Source organism: Oncorhynchus clarkii, chromosome 12, assembly GCF_045791955.1.
Source record: "Oncorhynchus clarkii lewisi isolate Uvic-CL-2024 chromosome 12, UVic_Ocla_1.0, whole genome shotgun sequence".
NCBI lineage: Eukaryota > Metazoa > Chordata > Actinopteri > Salmoniformes > Salmonidae > Oncorhynchus > Oncorhynchus clarkii.
Genome location: NC_092158.1, coordinates 98159263 through 98181707, shown reverse-complemented (window position 1 = coordinate 98181707; position 22445 = coordinate 98159263). Strand labels below are relative to the sequence as shown.

Sequence of the window (22445 nt, the reverse complement as noted above, 5' to 3'; positions counted from 1 at the left end):
CTCTGTTTAGTGAGTCCTCCAGATAAGAGGCAGTAGAGATGACCAGGGATGTTCTCTGTTTAGTGAGTCTGCCGGATCAGAGGCAGTAGGGATGACCAGGGATGTTCTCTGTTTAGTGAGTCTGCCAGATCAGAGGCAGTAGGGATGACCAGGGATGTTCTCTGTTTAGTGAGTCTGCCGGATAAGAGGCAGTAGGGATGACCAGGGATGTTCTCTGTTTAGTGAGTCTGCCAGATCAGAGGCAGTAGGGATGACCAGGGATGTTCTCTGTTTAGTGAGTCCACCAGATAAGAGGCAGTAGGGATGACCAGGGATGTTCTCTGTTTAGTGAGTCCTCCAGATAAGAGGCAGTAGGGATGACCAGGGATGTTCTCTGTTTAGTGAGTCTGCCAGCTCAGAGGCAGTAGGGATGACCAGGGATGTTCTCTGTTTAGTGAGTCCACCAGATCAGAGGCAGTAGGGATGACCAGGGATGTTCTCTGTTTAGTGAGTCCTCCAGATAAGAGGCAGTAGGGATGACCAGGGATGTTCTCTGTTTAGTGAGTCCTCCAGATCAGAGGCAGTAGGGATGACCAGGGATGTTCTCTGTTTAGTGAGTCCTCCAGATCAGAGGCAGTAGGGATGATCAGGGTTGTTCTCTGTTTAGTGAGTCCTCCAGATCAGAGGCAGTAGGGATTACCAGGGATGTTCTCTGTTTAGTGAGTCCTCCAGATCAGAGGCAGTAGGGATGACCAGGGATGTTCTCTGTTTAGTGAGTCCTCCAGATCAGAGGCAGTAGGGATGACCAGGGATGTTCTCTGTTTAGTGAGTCCACCAGATAAGAGGCAGTAGGGATGACCAGGGATGTTCTCTGTTTAGTGAGTCCTCCAGATCAGAGACAGTAGGGATGATCAGGGATGTTCTCTGTTTAGTGAGTCCTCCAGATCAGAGGCAGTAGGGATGATCAGGGATGTTCTCTGTTTAGTGAGTCCTCCAGATCAGAGGCAGTAGAGATGACCAGGGATGTTCTCTGTTTAGTGAGTCCTCCAGATCAGAGGCAGTAGGGATGACCAGGGATGTTCTCTGTTTAGTGAGTCCTCCAGATCAGAGGCAGTAGGGATGACCAGGGATGTTCTCTGTTTAGTGAGTCCTCCAGATCAGAGGCAGTAGAGATGACCAGGGATGTTCTCTGTTTAGTGAGTCCTCCAGATAAGAGGCAGTAGAGATGACCAGGGATGTTCTCTGTTTAGTGAGTCCTCCAGATAAGAGGCAGTAGAGATGACCAGGGATGTTCTCTGTTTAGTGAGTCTGCCAGATCAGAGGCAGTAGAGATGACCAGGGATGTTCTCTGTTTAGTTAGTCCTCCAGATAAGAGGCAGTAGGGATGACCAGGGATGTTCTCTGTTTAGTGAGTCCTCCAGATAAGAGGCAGTAGAGATGACCAGGGATGTTCTCTGTTTAGTGAGTCTGCCAGATCAGAGGCAGTAGAGATGACCAGGGATGTTCTCTGTTTAGTGAGTCCTCCAGCTCAGAGGCAGTAGGGATGACCAGGGATGTTCTCTGTTTAGTGAGTCCTCCAGATCAGAGGCAGTAGGGATGACCAGGGATGTTCTCTGTTTAGTGAGTCTGCCAGATCAGAGGCAGTAGAGATGACCAGGGATGTTCTCTGTTTAGTGAGTCCTCCAGATCAGAGGCAGTAGGGATGATCAGGGATGTTCTCTGTTTAGTGAGTCCTCCAGATCAGAGGCAGTAGGGATGACCAGGGATGTTCTCTGTTTAGTGAGTCCTCCAGATCAGAGGCAGTAGGGATGACCAGGGATGTTCTCTGTTTAGTGAGTCCTCCAGATCAGAGGCAGTAGGGATGACCAGGGATGTTCTCTGTTTAGTGAGTCCTCCAGATCAGAGGCAGTAGGGATGACCAGGGATGTTCTCTGTTTAGTGAGTCCTCCAGATCAGAGGCAGTAGGGATGACCAGGGATGTTCTCTGTTTAGTGAGTCCTCCAGATCAGAGGCAGTAGGGATGACCAGGGATGTTCTCTGTTTAGTGAGTCCTCCAGATCAGAGGCAGTAGAGAGATGACCAGGGATGTTCTCTGTTTAGTGAGTCCTCCAGATCAGAGGCAGTAGGGATGACCAGGGATGTTCTCTGTTTAGTGAGTCCTCCAGATCAGAGGCAGTAGGGATGACCAGGGATGTTCTCTGTTTAGTGAGTCCTCCAGATCAGAGGCAGTAGGGATGACCAGGGATGTTCTCTGTTTAGTGAGTCCTCCAGATCAGAGGCAGTAGGGATGACCAGGGATGTTCTCTGTTTAGTGAGTCCTCCAGATCAGAGGCAGTAGGGATGACCAGGGATGTTCTCTGTTTAGTGAGTCTGCCAGATAAGAGGCAGTAGGGATGACCAGGGATGTTCTCTGTTTAGTGAGTCTGCCAGATCAGAGGCAGTAGGGATGACCTGGGATGTTCTCTGTTTAGTGAGTCCTCCAGATCAGAGGCAGTAGGGATGACCAGGGATGTTCTCTGTTTAGTGAGTCCTCCAGACCAGAGGCAGTAGGGATGACCTGGGATGTTCTCTGTTTAGTGAGTTCTCCAGATCAGAGGCAGTAGGGATGACCAGGGATGTTCTCTGTTTAGTGAGTCTGCCAGATCAGAGGCAGTAGAGATGACCAGGGATGTTCTCTGTTTAGTGAGTCCTCCAGATAAGAGGCAGTAGGGATGATCAGGGATGTTCTCTGTTTAGTGAGTCCTCCAGATAAGAGGCAGTAGGGATGACCAGGGATGTTCTCTGTTTAGTGAGTCTGCCAGATCAGAGGCAGTAGGGATGATCAGGGATGTTCTCTGTTTAGTGAGTCCTCCAGATAAGAGGCAGTAGGGATGACCAGGGATGTTCTCTGTTTAGTGAGTCCTCCAGATCAGAGGCAGTAGGGATGACCAGGGATGTTCTCTGTTTAGTGAGTCTGCCAGATAAGAGGCAGTAGGGATGACCAGGGATGTTCTCTGTTTAGTGAGTCTGCCAGATCAGAGGCAGTAGGGATGACCTGGGATGTTCTCTGTTTAGTGAGTCCTCCAGATCAGAGGCAGTAGGGATGACCAGGGATGTTCTCTGTTTAGTGAGTCCTCCAGACCAGAGGCAGTAGGGATGACCTGGGATGTTCTCTGTTTAGTGAGTTCTCCAGATCAGAGGCAGTAGGGATGACCAGGGATGTTCTCTGTTTAGTGAGTCTGCCAGATCAGAGGCAGTAGAGATGACCAGGGATGTTCTCTGTTTAGTGAGTCCTCCAGATAAGAGGCAGTAGGGATGATCAGGGATGTTCTCTGTTTAGTGAGTCCTCCAGATAAGAGGCAGTAGGGATGACCAGGGATGTTCTCTGTTTAGTGAGTCTGCCAGATCAGAGGCAGTAGGGATGATCAGGGATGTTCTCTGTTTAGTGAGTCCTCCAGATAAGAGGCAGTAGGGATGACCAGGGATGTTCTCTGTTTAGTGAGTCCTCCAGATCAGAGGCAGTAGGGATGACCAGGGATGTTCTCTGTTTAGTGAGTCCTCCAGATCAGAGGCAGTAGGGATGACCAGGGATGTTCTCTGTTTAGTGAGTCTGCCAGATCAGAGGCAGTAGGGATGACCAGGGATGTTCTCTGTTTAGTGAGTCCTCCAGATCAGAGGCAGTAGGGATGACCAGGGATGTTCTCTGTTTAGTGAGTCTGCCAGATCAGAGGCAGTAGGGATGACCAGGGATGTTCTCTGTTTAGTGAGTCCTCCAGATCAGAGGCAGTAGGGATGACCAGGGATGTTCTCTGTTTAGTGAGTCCTCCAGATCAGAGGCAGTAGGGATGACCAGGGATGTTCTCTGTTTAGTGAGTCCTCCAGATCAGAGGCAGTAGGGATGACCAGGGATGTTCTCTGTTTAGTGAGTCTGCCAGATCAGAGGCAGTAGAGAGATGACCAGGGATGTTCTCTGTTTAGTGAGTCCTCCAGATCAGAGGCAGTAGGGATGACCAGGGATGTTCTCTGTTTAGTGAGTCCTCCAGATCAGAGGCAGTAGGGATGACCAGGGATGTTCTCTGTTTAGTGAGTCCTCCAGACCAGAGGCAGTAGGGATGACCTGGGATGTTCTCTGTTTAGTGAGTTCTCCAGATCAGAGGCAGTAGGGATGACCAGGGATGTTCTCTGTTTAGTGAGTCTGCCAGATCAGAGGCAGTAGAGATGACCAGGGATGTTCTCTGTTTAGTGAGTCCTCCAGATAAGAGGCAGTAGGGATGATCAGGGATGTTCTCTGTTTAGTGAGTCCTCCAGATAAGAGGCAGTAGGGATGACCAGGGATGTTCTCTGTTTAGTGAGTCTGCCAGATCAGAGGCAGTAGGGATGATCAGGGATGTTCTCTGTTTAGTGAGTCCTCCAGATAAGAGGCAGTAGGGATGACCAGGGATGTTCTCTGTTTAGTGAGTCCTCCAGATCAGAGGCAGTAGGGATGACCAGGGATGTTCTCTGTTTAGTGAGTCCTCCAGATCAGAGGCAGTAGGGATGACCAGGGATGTTCTCTGTTTAGTGAGTCTGCCAGATCAGAGGCAGTAGGGATGACCAGGGATGTTCTCTGTTTAGTGAGTCCTCCAGATCAGAGGCAGTAGGGATGACCAGGGATGTTCTCTGTTTAGTGAGTCTGCCAGATCAGAGGCAGTAGGGATGACCAGGGATGTTCTCTGTTTAGTGAGTCCTCCAGATCAGAGGCAGTAGGGATGACCAGGGATGTTCTCTGTTTAGTGAGTCCTCCAGATCAGAGGCAGTAGGGATGACCAGGGATGTTCTCTGTTTAGTGAGTCCTCCAGATCAGAGGCAGTAGGGATGACCAGGGATGTTCTCTGTTTAGTGAGTCTGCCAGATCAGAGGCAGTAGAGAGATGACCAGGGATGTTCTCTGTTTAGTGAGTCCTCCAGATCAGAGGCAGTAGGGATGACCAGGGATGTTCTCTGTTTAGTGAGTCCTCCAGATCAGAGGCAGTAGGGATGACCAGGGATGTTCTCTGTTTAGTGAGTCCTCCAGATCAGAGGCAGTAGGGATGACCAGGGATGTTCTCTGTTTAGTGAGTCCTCCAGATCAGAGGCAGTAGGGATGACCAGGGATGTTCTCTGTTTAGTGAGTCTGCCAGATCAGAGGCAGTAGGGATGACCAGGGATGTTCTCTGTTTAGTGAGTCCTCCAGATCAGAGGCAGTAGGGATGACCAGGGATGTTCTCTGTTTAGTGAGTCTGCCAGATCAGAGGCAGTAGGGATGACCAGGGATGTTCTCTGTTTAGTGAGTCCTCCAGATCAGAGGCAGTAGGGATGACCAGGGATGTTCTCTGTTTAGTGAGTCCTCCAGATCAGAGGCAGTAGGGATGACCAGGGATGTTCTCTGTTTAGTGAGTCCTCCAGATCAGAGGCAGTAGGGATGACCAGGGATGTTCTCTGTTTAGTGAGTCTGCCAGATCAGAGGCAGTAGAGAGATGACCAGGGATGTTCTCTGTTTAGTGAGTCCTCCAGATCAGAGGCAGTAGGGATGACCAGGGATGTTCTCTGTTTAGTGAGTCCTCCAGATCAGAGGCAGTAGGGATGACCAGGGATGTTCTCTGTTTAGTGAGTCTGCCAGATAAGAGGCAGTAGGGATTACCAGGGATGTTCTCTGTTTAGTGAGTCCTCCAGATCAGAGGCAGTAGGGATGACCAGGGATGTTCTCTGTTTAGTGAGTCTGCCAGATCAGAGGCAGTAGGGATGACCAGGGATGTTCTCTGTTTAGTGAGTCCTCCAGATAAGAGGCAGTAGGGATGACCAGGGTTGTTCTCTGTTTAGTGAGTCCTCCAGATCAGAGGCAGTAGGGATGACCAGGGATGTTCTCTGTTTAGTGAGTCCTCCAGATCAGAGGCTAGTAGGGATGACCAGGGATGTTCTCTGTTTAGTGAGTCCTCCAGCTCAGAGGCAGTAGGGATGATCAGGGATGTTCTCTGTTTAGTGAGTCTGCCAGATCAGAGGCATTAGGGATGACCAGGGATGTTCTCTGTTTAGTGAGTCCTCCAGATCAGAGGCAGTAGGGATGACCAGGGTTGTTCTCTGTTTAGTGAGTCCACCAGATCAGAGGCAGTAGGGATGACCAGGGTTGTTCTCTGTTTAGTGAGTCCTCCAGATCAGAGGCAGTAGGGATGACCAGGGATGTTCTCTGTTTAGTGAGTCCTCCAGATCAGAGGCAGTAGGGATGACCAGGGATGTTCTCTGTTTAGTGAGTCTGCCAGATAAGAGGCAGTAGGGATTACCAGGGATGTTCTCTGTTTAGTGAGTCCTCCAGATCAGAGGCAGTAGGGATGACCAGGGATGTTCTCTGTTTAGTGAGTCTGCCAGATCAGAGGCAGTAGGGATGACCAGGGATGTTCTCTGTTTAGTGAGTCCTCCAGATAAGAGGCAGTAGGGATGACCAGGGTTGTTCTCTGTTTAGTGAGTCCTCCAGATCAGAGGCAGTAGGGATGACCAGGGATGTTCTCTGTTTAGTGAGTCCTCCAGATCAGAGGCTAGTAGGGATGACCAGGGATGTTCTCTGTTTAGTGAGTCCTCCAGCTCAGAGGCAGTAGGGATGATCAGGGATGTTCTCTGTTTAGTGAGTCTGCCAGATCAGAGGCATTAGGGATGACCAGGGATGTTCTCTGTTTAGTGAGTCCTCCAGATCAGAGGCAGTAGGGATGACCAGGGTTGTTCTCTGTTTAGTGAGTCCACCAGATCAGAGGCAGTAGGGATGACCAGGGTTGTTCTCTGTTTAGTGAGTCCTCCAGATCAGAGGCAGTAGGGATGACCAGGGATGTTCTCTGTTTAGTGAGTCCTCCAGATCAGAGGCAGTAGGGATGACCAGGGATGTTCTCTGTTTAGTGAGTCCTCCAGATCAGAGGCAGTAGGGATGACCAGGGATGTTCTCTGTTTAGTGAGTCCTCCAGATCAGAGGCAGTAGGGATGATCAGGGATGTTCTCTGTTTAGTGAGTCCTCCAGATCAGAGGCAGTAGGGATGACCAGGGATGTTCTCTGTTTAGTGAGTCCTCCAGATCAGAGGCAGTAGGGATGACCAGGGATGTTCTCTGTTTAGTGAGTCCTCCAGATCAGAGGCAGTAGGGATGACCAGGGATGTTCTCTGTTTAGTGAGTCCTCCAGGTCATAGTCAGTAGGGATGACCAGGGATGTTCTCTGTTTAGTGAGTCCTCCAGATCAGAGGCAGTAGGGATGACCAGGGATGTTCTCTGTTTAGTGAGTCCTCCAGATCAGAGGCAGTAGGGATGACCAGGGATGTTCTCTGTTTAGTGAGTCCTCCAGATCAGAGGCAGTAGGGATGACCAGGGATGTTCTCTGTTTAGTGAGTCCTCCAGATCAGAGGCAGTAGGGATGACCAGGGATGTTCTCTGTTTAGTGAGTCCTCCAGATCAGAGGCAGTAGGGATGATCAGGGATGTTCTCTGTTTAGTGAGTCCTCCAGATCAGAGGCAGTAGGGATGACCAGGGATGTTCTCTGTTTAGTGAGTCCTCCAGATCAGAGGCAGTAGGGATGACCAGGGATGTTCTCTGTTTAGTGAGTCTGCCAGATCAGAGGCAGTAGGGATGACCAGGGATGTTCTCTGTTTAGTGAGTCCTCCAGATCAGAGGCAGTAGGGATGACCAGGGATGTTCTCTGTTTAGTGAGTCCTCCAGATCAGAGGCAGTAGGGATGACCAGGGATGTTCTCTGTTTAGTGAGTCCTCCAGATCAGAGGCAGTAGGGATGACCAGGGATGTTCTCTGTTTAGTGAGTCTGCCAGATCAGAGGCAGTAGGGATGACCAGGGATGTTCTCTGTTTAGTGAGTCCTCCAGATCAGAGGCAGTAGGGATGATCAGGGATGTTCTCTGTTTAGTGAGTCCTCCAGATCAGAGGCAGTAGGGATGATCAGGGTTGTTCTCTGTTTAGTAAGTCTGCCAGATCAGAGACAGTAGGGATGATCAGGGTTGTTCTCTGTTTAGTGAGTCTGCCAGATCAGAGGCAGTAGGGATGACCAGGGATGTTCTCTGTTTAGTGAGTCTGCCAGATCAGAGGCATTAGGGATGATCAGGGATGTTCTCTGTTTAGTGAGTCCTCCAGATAAGAGGCAGTAGATGACCAGGGATGTTCTCTGTTTAGTGAGTCCACCAGATCAGAGGCAGTAGGGATGATCAGGGTTGTTCTCTGTTTAGTAAGTCTGCCAGATAAGAGGCAGTAGGGATGACCAGGGATGTTCTCTGTTTAGTGAGTCCTCCAGGTCATAGTCAGTAGGGATGACCAGGGATGTTCTCTGTTTAGTGAGTCTGCCAGATAAGAGGCAGTAGGGATGACCAGGGTTGTTCTCTGTTTAGTGAGTCTGCCAGATAAGAGGCAGTAGGGATGATCAGGGATGTTCTCTGTTTAGTGAGTCCTCCAGATCAGAGGCAGTAGGGATGACCAGGGATGTTCTCTGTTTAGTGAGTCTGCCAGATAAGAGGCAGTAGGGATGACCAGGGATGTTGTCTGTTTAGTGAGTCCTCCAGATCAGAGGCAGTAGAGATGACCAGGGATGTTCTCTGTTTAGTGAGTCCTCCAGATAAGAGGCAGTAGGGATGACCAGGGATGTTCTCTGTTTAGTGAGTCCTCCAGATAAGAGGCAGTAGGGATGACCAGGGATGTTCTCTGTTTAGTGAGTCCTCCAGATCAGAGGCAGTAGGGATGACCAGGGTTGTTCTCTGTTTAGTGAGTCCTCCAGATAAGAGGCAGTAGGGATGACCAGGGTTGTTCTCTGTTTAGTGAGTCCTCCAGATAAGAGGCAGTAGGGATGACCAGGGATGTTCTCTGTTTAGTGAGTCTGCCAGATCAGAGGCAGTAGGGAGGACCAGGGATGTTCTCTGTTTAGTGTGTCCTCCAGATCAGAGGCAGTAGGGATGACCAGGGATGTTCTCTGTTTAGTGAGTCCTCCAGATCAGAGGCAGTAGGGATGACCAGGGATGTTCTCTGTTTAGTGAGTCCTCCAGATAAGAGGCAGTAGAGATGACCAGGGTTGTTCTCTGTTTAGTGAGTCCACCAGATCAGAGGCAGTAGAGATGACCAGGGATGTTCTCTGTTTAGTGAGTCCTCCAGATAAGAGGCAGTAGGGATGACCAGGGATGTTCTCTGTTTAGTGAGTCTGCCAGACCAGAGGCAGTAGGGATGACCAGGGTTGTTCTCTGTTTAGTGAGTCCTCCAGATCAGAGGCAGTAGGGATGACCAGGGTTGTTCTCTGTTTAGTGAGTCCTCCAGATCAGAGGCAGTAGGGATGACCAGGGTTGTCCTCTGTTTAGTGAGTCTGCCAGATCAGAGGCAGTAGGGATGACCAGGGATGTTCTCTGTTTAGTGAGTCCTCCAGATCAGAGGCAGTAGGGATGACCAGGGTTGTTCTCTTGATAAGTGAGTGAATTGGACCATTTCCTGTCCTGCTAAGCATTCAAAATGTAACGAGTACTTTTGTCTGTCAGGGAAAATGTACGGAGTAAAAAGTACATCATTTTCTTTATGACTGTAGTGAAGTAAAAGTAAAAGTTGTTAAAAATATAAATATTAAAGTAAAGGACAGATTCCCCCCAAAACTACTGAAGTAGTACTTTAAAGTATTTTACTGAAGTACTTTACACCACTGCATTAGAAGACAGATAAATGTGTTGATTTGAAGGAAAGACGGGCAGATTCTGGTAGGTAGGCTACGAACTATTATAAAGTTAGGTCGTCGTCAGACATTCAACAGTCACAGTAGGTTTGAGCTACAGTATGATCACTAATCATGCCGACCAACCTGATGGTCTCTGTTGGAAATGTTGTGAAAAGAATCTGGCCTCGGCTATAAATATCTGGCATTACTCATCTCATATGTATATACTGTATTCTATTCTACTGTATCTTAGTCTATGCATTACTCATCTCATATGTAGATACTGTATTCTATACTATTCTACTGTATCTTAGTCTATGCATTACTCATCTCATATGTAGATACTGTATTCTATACTATTCTACTGTATCTTAGTCAATGCATTACTCATCTCATATGTAGATACTGTATTCTATACTATTCTACTGTATCTTAGTCTATGTATTACTCATCTCATATGTATATACTGTATTCTATACTATTCTACTGTATCTTAGTCAATGCATTACTCATCTCATATGTAGATACTGTATTCTATACTATTCTACTGTATCTTAGTCTATGTATTACTCATCTCATATGTATATACTGTATTCTATACTATTCTACTGTATCTTAGTCAATGCATTACTCATCTCATATGTATATACTGTATTCTATACTATTCTACTGTATCTTAGTCTATGCATTACTCATCTAATATGGATATACTGTATTCTATACTATTCTACTGTATCTTAGTCTATGCATTACTCATCTCATATGTAGATACTGTATTCTATACTATTCTACTGTATCTTAGTCTATGCATTACTCATCTCATATGTATATACTGTATTCTATACTATTCTACTGTATCTTAGTCTATGCATTACTCATCTCATATGTATATACTGTATTCTATACTATTCTACTGTATCTTAGTCTATGCCACTCTGACATTGTGACCAATAACATTTGATTTGATCTGATTTAGATTAGGCTACATACACTACATGACCAAAAGTATGTGGACACCTGCTAGTCTAACATCTGTCGTGGAGAATCGTCTCAGAAATATAACACTCTTACAAGAACTTGTGAATTCAATATACACTGAGCCTTTCCATGGAAGGACCCTATCACAAACATAACAGGGCCTCCATGGAAGGACCCTATCACTAACATAACAGGGCTGAGCCCCTCCATGGAAGGACCCTATCACAAACATAACAGGGCTGAGCCCCTCCATGGAAGGACCTTATCACAAACATGACAGGGCCTCCATGGAAGGACCCTATCACTAACATGACAGGGCTGAGCCCCTCCATGGAAGGACCCTATCACTAACATAACAGGGCTGAGCCCCTCCATGGAAGGACCCTATCACAAACATGACAGGGCCGAGCCCCTCCATGGAAGAATCCTGTCACACACTTATTAATAGCTTAGTGGTTAGAGCGTTGGACTAGTAACTGGAAAGTTGCAAGTTCAAACCCCCGAGCTGACAAGATACAAATCTGTCGTTCTGCCCCTGAACAGGCAGTTAACCCACTGTTCCTAGGCCGTCATTGAAAATAAGAATTTGTTCTTAACTGACTTGCCTAGTAAAATAACAGGGCCGAGCCCCTCCACGGAAAGAGACCAAATTCTCATATTACAGAGTCCTGCCTTTATAGGATTCTGTCTTTGCAAAACGTATAGAGTCCCCTCCCTCTATATGAAAACAGCTTCCCTTGACCTGTCCATTATTTTCTCCTCATCTCAGAGCTAGTTCACGCCCACTAACGCTCATGTCTGCTTCTGGTTATAATGATGGTAGAACTCCTTCCATGTTCTAAACATAATGCTTCTGTTTCACCTGTTAGTCATCAGTTATCTTGTTTCCATCTTTCTTCCTGTATCCTGCTGACCATAGTACGTCCAGCTGTCATAAATATACGTATGGTCTGATGTACTCTTTCAAACATAGAGTATAGTCTGGGTGTCATATGGTCTGATGTACTCTTTCAAACATAGAGTCTGGGTGTCATATGGCCTGATGTACTCTTTCAAACATAGAGCATAGTCTGGGTGTCATATGGTCTGATGTACTCTTTCAAACATAGAGTATAGTCTGGGTGTCATATGGTCTGATGTACTCTTTCAAACATAGAGTCTGGGTGTCATATGGTCTGATGTACTCTTTCAAACATAGAGTATAGTCTGGGTGTCATATGGTCTGATGTACTCTTTCAAACATAGAGTATAGTCTGGGTGTCATATGGTCTGATGTACTCTTTCAAACATAGAGTATAGTCTGGGTGTCATATGGTCTGATCTACTCTTTCAAACATAGAGTATAGTCTGGGTGTCATATGGTCTGATGTACTCTTTCAAACATAGAGTCTAGTCTGGGTGTCATATGGTCTGATGTACTCTTTCAAACATAGAGTCTGGGTGTCATATGGTCTGATGTACTCTTTCAAACATAGAGTATAGTCTGGGTGTCATATGGTCTGATGTACTCTTTCAAACATAGAGTCTGGGTGTCATATGGCCTGATGTACTCTTTCAAACATAGAGTATAGTCTGGGTGTCATATGGTCTGATGTACTCTTTCAAACATAGAGTATAGTCTGGGTGTCATATGGTCTGATGTACTCTTTCAAACATAGAGTCTGGGTGTCGTATGGTCTGATGTACTCTTTCAAACATAGAGTCTGGGTGTCATATGGTCTGATGTACTCTTTCAAACATAGAGTATAGTCTGGGTGTCATATGGTCTGATGTACTCTTTCAAACATAGAGTATAGTCTGGGTGTCATATGGTCTGATGTACTCTTTCAAACATAGAGTCTGGGTGTCATATGGTCTGATGTACTCTTTCAAACATAGAGTCTGGGTGTCGTATGGTCTGATGTACTCTTTCAAACATAGAGTCTGGGTGTCATATGGTCTGATGTACTCTTTCAAACATAGAGTATAGTCTGGGTGTCGTATGGTCTGATGTACTCTTTCAAACATAGAGTCTGGGTGTCATATGGTCTGATGTACTCTTTCAAAAATAGAGTATAGTCTGGGTGTCATATGGTCTGATGTACTCTTTCAAACATAGAGTATAGTCTGGGTGTCATATGGCCTGATGTACTCTTTCAAACATAGAGTATAGTCTGGGTGTCATATGGTCTGATGTACTCTTTCAAACATAGAGTATAGTCTGGGTGTCATATGGTCTGATGTACTCTTTCAAACATAGAGTATAGTCTGGGTGTCATATGGTCTAATGTACTCTTTCAAACATAGAGTCTGGGTGTCATATGGTCTGATGTACTCTTTCAAACATAGAGTCTAGTCTGGGTGTCATATGGTCTAATGTACTCTTTCAAACATAGAGTATAGTCTGGGTGTCATATGGTCTAATGTACTCTTTCAAACATAGAGTATAGTCTGGGTGTCATATGGTCTGATGTACTCTTTCAAACATAGAGTCTAGTCTGGGTGTCATATGGTCTAATGTACTCTTTCAAACATAGAGTCTGGGTGTCATATGGTCTGATGTACTCTTTCAAACATAGAGTATAGTCTGGGTGTCATATGGTCTGATGTACTCTTTCAAACATAGAGTCTGGGTGTCGTATGGTCTGATGTACTCTTTCAAACATAGAGTATAGTCTGGGTGTCATATGGTCTGATGTACTCTTTCAAACATAGAGTATAGTCTGGGTGTCATATGGTCTGATGTACTCTTTCAAACATAGAGTATAGCCTGGGTGTCGTATGGTCTGATGTACTCTTTCAAACATAGAGTATAGTCTGGGTGTCATATGGTCTGATGTACTCTTTCAAACATAGAGTATAGCCTGGGTGTCGTATGGTCTGATGTACTCTTTCAAACATAGAGTCTGGGTGTCGTATGGTCTGATGTACTCTTTCAAACATAGAGTCTGGGTGTCATATGGCCTGATGTACTCTTTCAAACATAGAGTATAGTCTGGGTGTCATATGGTCTGATGTACTCTTTCAAACATAGAGTATAGTCTGGGTGTCATATGGTCTGATGTACTCTTTCAAACATAGAGTCTGGGTGTCGTATGGTCTGATGTACTCTTTCAAACATAGAGTCTGGGTGTCATATGGTCTGATGTACTCTTTCAAACATAGAGTATAGTCTGGGTGTCATATGGTCTGATGTACTCTTTCAAACATAGAGTATAGTCTGGGTGTCATATGGTCTGATGTACTCTTTCAAACATAGAGTCTGGGTGTCATATGGTCTGATGTACTCTTTCAAACATAGAGTCTGGGTGTCGTATGGTCTGATGTACTCTTTCAAACATAGAGTCTGGGTGTCATATGGTCTGATGTACTCTTTCAAACATAGAGTATAGTCTGGGTGTCGTATGGTCTGATGTACTCTTTCAAACATAGAGTCTGGGTGTCATATGGTCTGATGTACTCTTTCAAAAATAGAGTATAGTCTGGGTGTCATATGGTCTGATGTACTCTTTCAAACATAGAGTATAGTCTGGGTGTCATATGGCCTGATGTACTCTTTCAAACATAGAGTATAGTCTGGGTGTCATATGGTCTGATGTACTCTTTCAAACATAGAGTATAGTCTGGGTGTCATATGGTCTGATGTACTCTTTCAAACATAGAGTATAGTCTGGGTGTCATATGGTCTAATGTACTCTTTCAAACATAGAGTCTGGGTGTCATATGGTCTGATGTACTCTTTCAAACATAGAGTCTAGTCTGGGTGTCATATGGTCTAATGTACTCTTTCAAACATAGAGTATAGTCTGGGTGTCATATGGTCTAATGTACTCTTTCAAACATAGAGTATAGTCTGGGTGTCATATGGTCTGATGTACTCTTTCAAACATAGAGTCTAGTCTGGGTGTCATATGGTCTAATGTACTCTTTCAAACATAGAGTCTGGGTGTCATATGGTCTGATGTACTCTTTCAAACATAGAGTATAGTCTGGGTGTCATATGGTCTGATGTACTCTTTCAAACATAGAGTCTGGGTGTCGTATGGTCTGATGTACTCTTTCAAACATAGAGTATAGTCTGGGTGTCATATGGTCTGATGTACTCTTTCAAACATAGAGTATAGTCTGGGTGTCATATGGTCTGATGTACTCTTTCAAACATAGAGTATAGCCTGGGTGTCGTATGGTCTGATGTACTCTTTCAAACATAGAGTATAGTCTGGGTGTCATATGGTCTGATGTACTCTTTCAAACATAGAGTATAGCCTGGGTGTCGTATGGTCTGATGTACTCTTTCAAACATAGAGTCTGGGTGTCGTATGGTCTGATGTACTCTTTCAAACATAGAGTCTGGGTGTCATATGGTCTGATGTACTCTTTCAAACATAGAGTATAGTCTGGGTGTCATATGGTCTGATGTACTCTTTCAAACATAGAGTATAGTCTGGGTGTCGTATGGTCTGATGTACTCTTTCAAACATAGAGTCTGGGTGTCATATGGTCTGATGTACTCTTTCAAACATAGAGTATAGTCTGGGTGTCGTATGGTCTGATGTACTCTTTCAAACATATAGTCTGGGTGTCATATGGTCTGATGTACTCTTTCAAACATATAGTCTGGGTGTCATATGGTCTGATGTACTCTTTCAAACATAGAGTCTGGGTGTCATATGGTCTGATGTACTCTTTCAAACATAGAGTCTGGGTGTCATATGGTCTGATGTACTCTTTCAAACATAGAGTCTGGGTGTCATATGGTCTGATGTACTCTTTCAAACATAGAGTCTGGGTGTCATATGGCCTGATGTACTCTTTCAAACATAGAGTCTGGGTGTCATATGGTCTGATGTACTCTTTCAAAAATAGAGTATAGTCTGGGTGTCATATGGTCTGATGTACTCTTTCAAAAATAGAGTATAGTCTGGGTGTCATATGGTCTGATGTACTCTTTCAAACATAGAGTCTGGGTGTCATATGGCCTGATGTACTCTTTCAAACATAGAGTATAGTCTGGGTGTCATATGGTCTGATGTACTCTTTCAAACATAGAGTCTGGGTGTCATATGGTCTGATGTACTCTTTCAAACATAGAGTCTAGTCTGGGTGTCATATGGTCTGATGTACTCTTTCAAACATAGAGTCTGGGTGTCATATGGTCTGATGTACTCTTTCAAACATAGAGTCTGGGTGTCATCTTCTCTTAATGTGCAGGTCCTTGCTACTTCAGCCTGGCAACTAGACCTATTTATATGTAATGCTTTTGCTCTCCTTAATGGTTTGCTCCTACAACACTAGGCTACCTGCCGCCCCAAAATAAGATGTAGGCCTATCAGGGGCTATTAGTTAGTTTTCAGGCCTTGTGGGCGGGTTTTGAGTAGTCATTGGGCTAGAAAAAGTAATTGAACGAAATCACCTGACTGTTTGGATGTGTCTGTTAGTAAATGTTTTATTTCTAAAAGATAATGAATAAAAGAGAACAATTGACATTCAATAATTATTTGTCACTGTCGCTGTATCTCTGTTTAGTTGTCACTGTGTTAACCACAACCAACATGTTGGATCTCTGTTTAGTTGTCACTGTGTTAACCACAACCAACATGTTGGATCTCTGTTTAGTTGTCACTGTGTTAACCACAACCAACATGCTGGATCTCTGTTTAGTTGTCACTGTGTTAACCACAACCAACATGTTGGATCTCTGTTTAGTTGTCACTGTGTTAACCACAACCAACATGTTGGATCTCTGTTTAGTTGTCACTGTGTTAACCACAACCAACATGTTGGATCTCTGTTTAGTTGTCACTGTGTTAACCACAACCAACATGTTGGATCTCTGTTTAGTTGTCACTGTGTTAACCACAACCAACATGCTGGATCTCTGTTTAGTTGTCACTGTGTTAACCACAACCAACATGTTGGATCTCTGTTTAGTTGTCACTGTGTTAAACACAACCAACATGCTGGATCTCTGTTTAGGGGTCAGTGCTCTAAAATGAGTCTCTCTGGGGAGAGAGAGGAGGAGGGACCTGCCTCTAAAAGGCATCTCTCTGGGGAGAGAGAGGAGGGACCTGCCTCTAAAAGGCATCTCTCTGGGAAGAGAGAGGAGGGACCTGCCTCTAAAAGGCATCTCTCTGGGGAGAGAGAGGAGGGACCTGCCTCTAAAAGGCATCTCTCTGGGGAGAGAGAGGAGGAGGGACTTGCCTCTAAAATGAGTCTCTCTGGGGAACATGACACCAAAACTAAGAGGTGAGATGACAATATTGTTTAAGAATGTATATTCTAAAACATTTTTAAATCAGAAAATATTGCTTATGTGTACATTCTATATACTGTAACTATATACTATATACTACATTCTATATACTGTAACTATATACTATATACTACATTCTATATACTGTAACTATATACTATATACTACATTCTATATACTGTAACTATATACTATATACTACATTCTATATACTGTAACTATATACTATATACTACATTCTATATACTGTAACTATATACTATATACTACATTCTATATACTGTAACTATATACTACATACTACATTCTATATACTGTAACTATATACTATATACTACATTCTATATACTGTAACTATATACTATATACTACATTCTATATACTGTAACTATATACTATATACTACATTCTATATACTGGGTACTATATACTATATACTACATTCTATATACTGTAACTGTTCTAGATGTAGTTTTGTTTTGTTGTTGATCCATTTTTCATCAAATCAAGTCTGTCTTTTTTAAGTGAAATTTACCCACTTTAAAAGCCTTTTTTTTCTATAAACAATCAAATATAATTTATCAACATTTCTGAAAGTGAACACAGCGTTTTGGAATGAAACTCTTCTTAGGTTTCCCCATCTGAGCTCAGAGTAGATGAGAGATGTAATGTTTGTCTCTGTTGTGTTGAAGTCCAATCAAGCAGGAGAGACCAGCCTCCCCTGTTCCCAGCTGTGTGTCCATGAAGAGTGACCAGTCTATGGATCAACCTAGAAACTTTAGAGAGGGAGACGTTTCTACTGAACAAAGGTAAGAAGAACTGATGGGTCATGGTCAGTGAGTTAAACAACACTGTCTCTAGTCATTTCTCCTCTCCCATTTTCCCATTTATTGTTGTTGTTTTCATAATCCATAGGCTAATCATTTTGTCCATTTGCATAGTCTTAAAACAATATTAAACAAACACAACATTCCCTCTGTGTGTGTGTGTGCATGTGTGTGTGTGTGTGTGTACTCCCTGGATGAGGAGATTCAATCTCATGTTTTGTCCACAGAAACCAGCAGGAGAGATCAGAGTCAGAGATTCTCAGTTTTCAGTCTTCCCAGAGTCATCAAACAGACCTGGCCTCCATATTCAGTGTATGTGGTCCTGTTATGTACATTTGTTTTTGTTTACCTCAAGTAAAGTTGATCTGTCAATCATTCATTAATGTGTTAATGAGAAAGCATTTATTCTCTTGCTTAACTTATTTACTTTATTTATTTCAGTTGCTTGAAGAGAAAATTATGACATTTGTGAAGAACGAGATGAAGATGTTCAAGAGGATTCTTAGTCCAGAACTCCCACAAGGCTTTGAGAGTCAGAAGCAGGAAGTGGTGGATGCTGAAGATGAGAAGCAGGAGAGCAGTGCCAGAGAGGGGGCTCTGAAGATCACACTGCACGTCCTGAGGAAAATGAACCAGAAGGAGCTTGCTGACACACTGGAGAAATGTAAGAGCTGTCTGCCTCATGATGAATGGTGTTTTATAATATTTAAATGCTGTAGCTAAAGTACAGTGAAAGTAGCTGTGTAACTCAATGATATTGTAGCAGCCTTAACACAACACCTAGTGACCTCATCAAGTAGCAGCAGGGATGTGTTGTGGTGATTCATTTAGAGAAAGAGAGAACATTAATAATACCATCAATAATACCAATAATAATATAATCAGTCACACCAGTCTGTAATGCATTATGAAAACATTTACACATTTATACAGTCAGTTAAGAGAATAAATTATTATAATGGAAAACTTTATAACAGTCCTACAATACTGTAGGCATTGAAACAGATGTAATATTAATATCCTCTGTGTTATTTCTTCATTCAGATGAGCTTGCTGTGATTTGCCAACGTGAACTCAAATCTAATCTAAAGAAGAAGTTTCAATGTGTATTTGAGGGGATCGCTAAACAAGGAAACCCAACACTTCTCAATAAGATCTACACAGAGCTCTACATCACAGAGGGTGGAACAGGAGAGGTCAATAATGAACATGAGCTGAGACAGATTGAGACAACAACCAGGAAACAAGCAAGACCAGAGACTGCAATCAAATGTAACGACATCTTCAAACCCTTAACTGGACAAGACAAACCTATCAGAACTGTGCTGACAAAGGGAGTCGCTGGCATTGGAAAAACAGTCTCTGTGCAGAAGTTCATTCTGGACTGGGCTGAAGGAAAAGCAAATCAGGATGTCCAATTTGTATTTTCATTCCCTTTTCGGGAGCTGAATTTGATGAAAGGGGACAAACACACGTTCATTGAACTTCTCAATCACTTCTCAATGGAAACCAAACAATCAGGAATCTCCAACTACGACAAGTACAAAGTTCTGTTCATCTTTGATGGTCTGGATGAGTGCCGACTGCCCCTAGACTTCCAGAAGAACAAGATCTGTTGGGACGTCACAGAGTCAACCTCAGTGGATGTTCTGCTGACAAATCTCATCAAGGGAAATCTGCTTCCCTCTGCTCTCCTCTGGATAACTACCCGACCTGCAGCAGCCAATAAGATCCCTTCAGGGTGTGTTGACCAGGTGACAGAGGTACGAGGGTTCAATGACCCACAGAAGGAGGAGTACTTCAGGAAGAGATTCAGTGATGAGGATCTGGCCAGCAGAATCATCTCACACATAAAGACATCAAGGAGCCTCCACATCATGTGCCACATTCCAGTCTTCTGTTGGATTTCTGCAACAGTCCTTGAACACATGCTGAAACATAAGAGAGAAGAGATGCCCAAGACTCTGACTGAGATGTACACACACCTTGTGGAGTTTCATACCAAACAGAAGAATGAAAAGTATCTTGGGAAAGAAGAGACAGGTCCACACTTGAATAAAGAGAGCATCCTGTCACTGGGAAAACTGGCTTTTCAACAGCTTGTGAAGGGCAATCTGATTTTTTATGAAGAAGACCTGAAAGAGTCTGGCATTGATGTTAATGAAGCCTCAGTGTACTCAGGATTGTGCACACAGCTCTTTAAAGAGGAATGTGTGCTGTACCAGGACAAGGTGTACTGCTTTGTTCATCTGAGCATTCAGGAGTTTCTGGCTGCTGTATATGTGTTCCTCTCATTCATCAACAACAATGAGAATCTAATGGCCGAACTGCAATCAACATCCAGGAACTTTTCTGTGAGGATCAAACAAAGGCGTAAAGTTACTTTCTACAGGAGTGCTGTGGATAAAGCCTTACAAAGTGAGACGGGAAACCTGGACCTTTTCCTCCGCTTCCTTCTGGGCCTCTCACTGGAGTCCAATCAGAAGCACTTACGAGGTCTACTGACAAAGACAAGAAGCAGCTCACAGAGCCATGAAGAAACAGTCAAGTACATCAAGGAGAAGATCAGGGAGAATCCCTCTCCAGAGAGGAGCATCAATCTGTTCCACTGTCTGAATGAACTGAATGACCATTCGCTAGTGGAGGAGATCCAAAGCTTCCTGAGATCAGGAAGTCTCTCAAAACCCAACCTGTCACCTGCACAGTGGTCAGCTCTGGTCTTTGTGTTGCTGACTTCAGAAAAGGAGCTGGATGTGTTTGACCTGAAGAAATACTCCAGATCAGAGGAAGGTCTTCTGAGGCTGCTGCCAGTGGTCAAAGCCTGCAGAGTTGTTCTGTGAGTAAATAAAATGACATTTAAGAACTAATCATCAGGAAGAAATATTCAGTTTAGAGAAAAATATGTATTATAATATGTATATAATATTATATTGATAAACATATTGAATAAATTCATTGATTTTCACATTAGTATAACAATATGACCATACAATTCTCGGAGACGGAAGATGATTCTATATGTTGTTTGGGAGAATAAACCAAAAGCATCTGCCATTGTCCTTCTACACTACTGGTGTTAAATTAACAGTGTGTTTGTGAAGTCATGATGATCTCTTTGTCAGGCTGTCAGGCTGTGGAATCACAGAGGAAGGCTGTGCTTCTCTGGTCTCAGCTCTGAGGTCAAACCCCTCACACCTGAGAGAGCTGGACCTGAGTAACAATGACCTGAAGGATTCAGGAGTGAAGCTGCTCTCTGCTGGACTGGGGAATCCCCACTGTAAACTGGAGACTCTGAGGTCAGTATTATCAGATATGAAAGCACTTTATGTATGTAGTTCTCCCATTTGAAAAGTCGTAATTATTCGGTTATATTCACTTATAGTGTATTAAAGTAGTCATAAGTTTAGTATTTGAACCCATATTTCAAGCCTGCAGTGATTACATCAATCTTGTGATTCCACTAACTTGTTGAATTAATTTGCAGTTTGTCTCGGTTGTGTTTTATGTTTTTCCTAATAGAAACTGAATGGTGAATAATGTCCTGTCATTTTGGAGTCAATTCACTTGTATTGTCAGTAAGAATAGAAGATGTTTCTGAACACTTCTACATTCATGTGGATGCTACTATGATGATGAATAATCAGGAATGAATCGAGAATAATGATGAATGAGAAAGTTACAGAGGCACAAAGATCAGACCCCCTCTTTTATGGGTCATGGTGAGAGGTTAGCATGTTTTGTTGTAGCCTCTGTTACTGGTAATGGTGAGAGGTTAGTATGTTTTGTTGTAGTCTCTGTTACTGGTAATGGTGAGAGGTTAGCATGTTTTGTTGTAGCCTCTGTTATTGGTAATGTTGAGAGTTTAGCATGTTTTGTTGTAGCCTCTGTTATTGGTAATGGTGAGAGGTTAGTATGTTTTGTTGTAGTCTCTGTTATTGGTAATGGTGAGAGGTTAGCATGTTTTGTTGTAGCCTCTGTTATTGGTAATGGTGAGAGGTTAGCATGCTTTGTTGTAGTCTCTGTAACTTTCTCACTCATTATTATTCATGATTCTTTCATTATTTTTCTTAATCATGGCATCATTAGGATTAATTTATTATTGTTTAGAAACATGTTATCTACTCTCTTAGACAGGAAAGTACTCCACTCATCATCCACCATTTTATTATTGGGCAAAACACAACCAAAACAAACTGCAAATGCAACCAACGAGTTTACGACAAAAAACTAAATGTGTCTTAAAATACCCTCAAATTAAAGGTGACATTATAAACTGAGAATACTTAAGACTTCTTCAAATGGGGAGACTGGAAACATAAATTGTTTTCATTTTTAATAGTGAAACACATATGTCTTAAAATACCCTCAAATTAAAGGTGACATTAAATACTGTCACCTCATATGAAACATTTGATCTCAAATCCAAAATGTTGGAGTATAGAGACACATTTAAAATGTTAGCTTCACTGTCAAAATAGATATGGTGTGGACTGTATACTCAATACAATCTAAATCTGATACCTCACTGTCTAAATAGATATGGTGTGGACTGTATACTCAATACAATCTAAATCTGATTCCTCACTGTCTGTCTTCTGACTGATACTGCTTTTTAAACTGGTCTGGTCAGTCTACTATAATATTTGTACTATACATGTTTCTATCTGCAGGCAATACTTTGATCATTTGTCATTTTTTATGATGATACACTATTTTACGAATAGATATGGAAGGTTTCAGGACACTGATATATCTGAATATGTTGAAAAAA

At 43.4% G+C, this 22445-nt stretch overlaps 2 protein-coding genes and 1 long non-coding RNA gene across 4 annotated transcripts in view; all 3 read left to right on the top strand.

Moving 5' to 3' along the window:
* LOC139421744 (uncharacterized) overlaps positions 1 to 22445 on the top strand; it is a 261838-nt gene that overhangs the window by 142709 nt on the left and 96684 nt on the right. The window lies entirely within an intron of this gene.
* The window catches only part of LOC139421719 (NLR family CARD domain-containing protein 3-like), a 91872-nt gene that overhangs the window by 66020 nt on the left and 3407 nt on the right, over positions 1 to 22445 (top strand). The window contains exon 8 of one of the 2 annotated variants that reach the window (XM_071172833.1): positions 20797 to 20970. The exons of the other annotated variant lie outside the window; for it this stretch is intronic. Coding sequence (XP_071028934.1) covers positions 20797 to 20970 — 174 coding nt within the window. The remainder of the gene's footprint in view (positions 1 to 20796; positions 20971 to 22445) is intronic. 2 annotated transcript variants of the gene reach the window in all.
* LOC139421792 (NLR family CARD domain-containing protein 3-like) lies at positions 18302 to 20514 on the top strand. Its single transcript, XM_071172913.1, has 3 exons — positions 18302 to 18338; positions 18719 to 19990; positions 20069 to 20514. The coding sequence occupies exons 1-3, from the start codon at positions 18302 to 18304 to the stop codon at positions 20512 to 20514; spliced, it is 1755 nt and encodes a 584-aa protein (XP_071029014.1).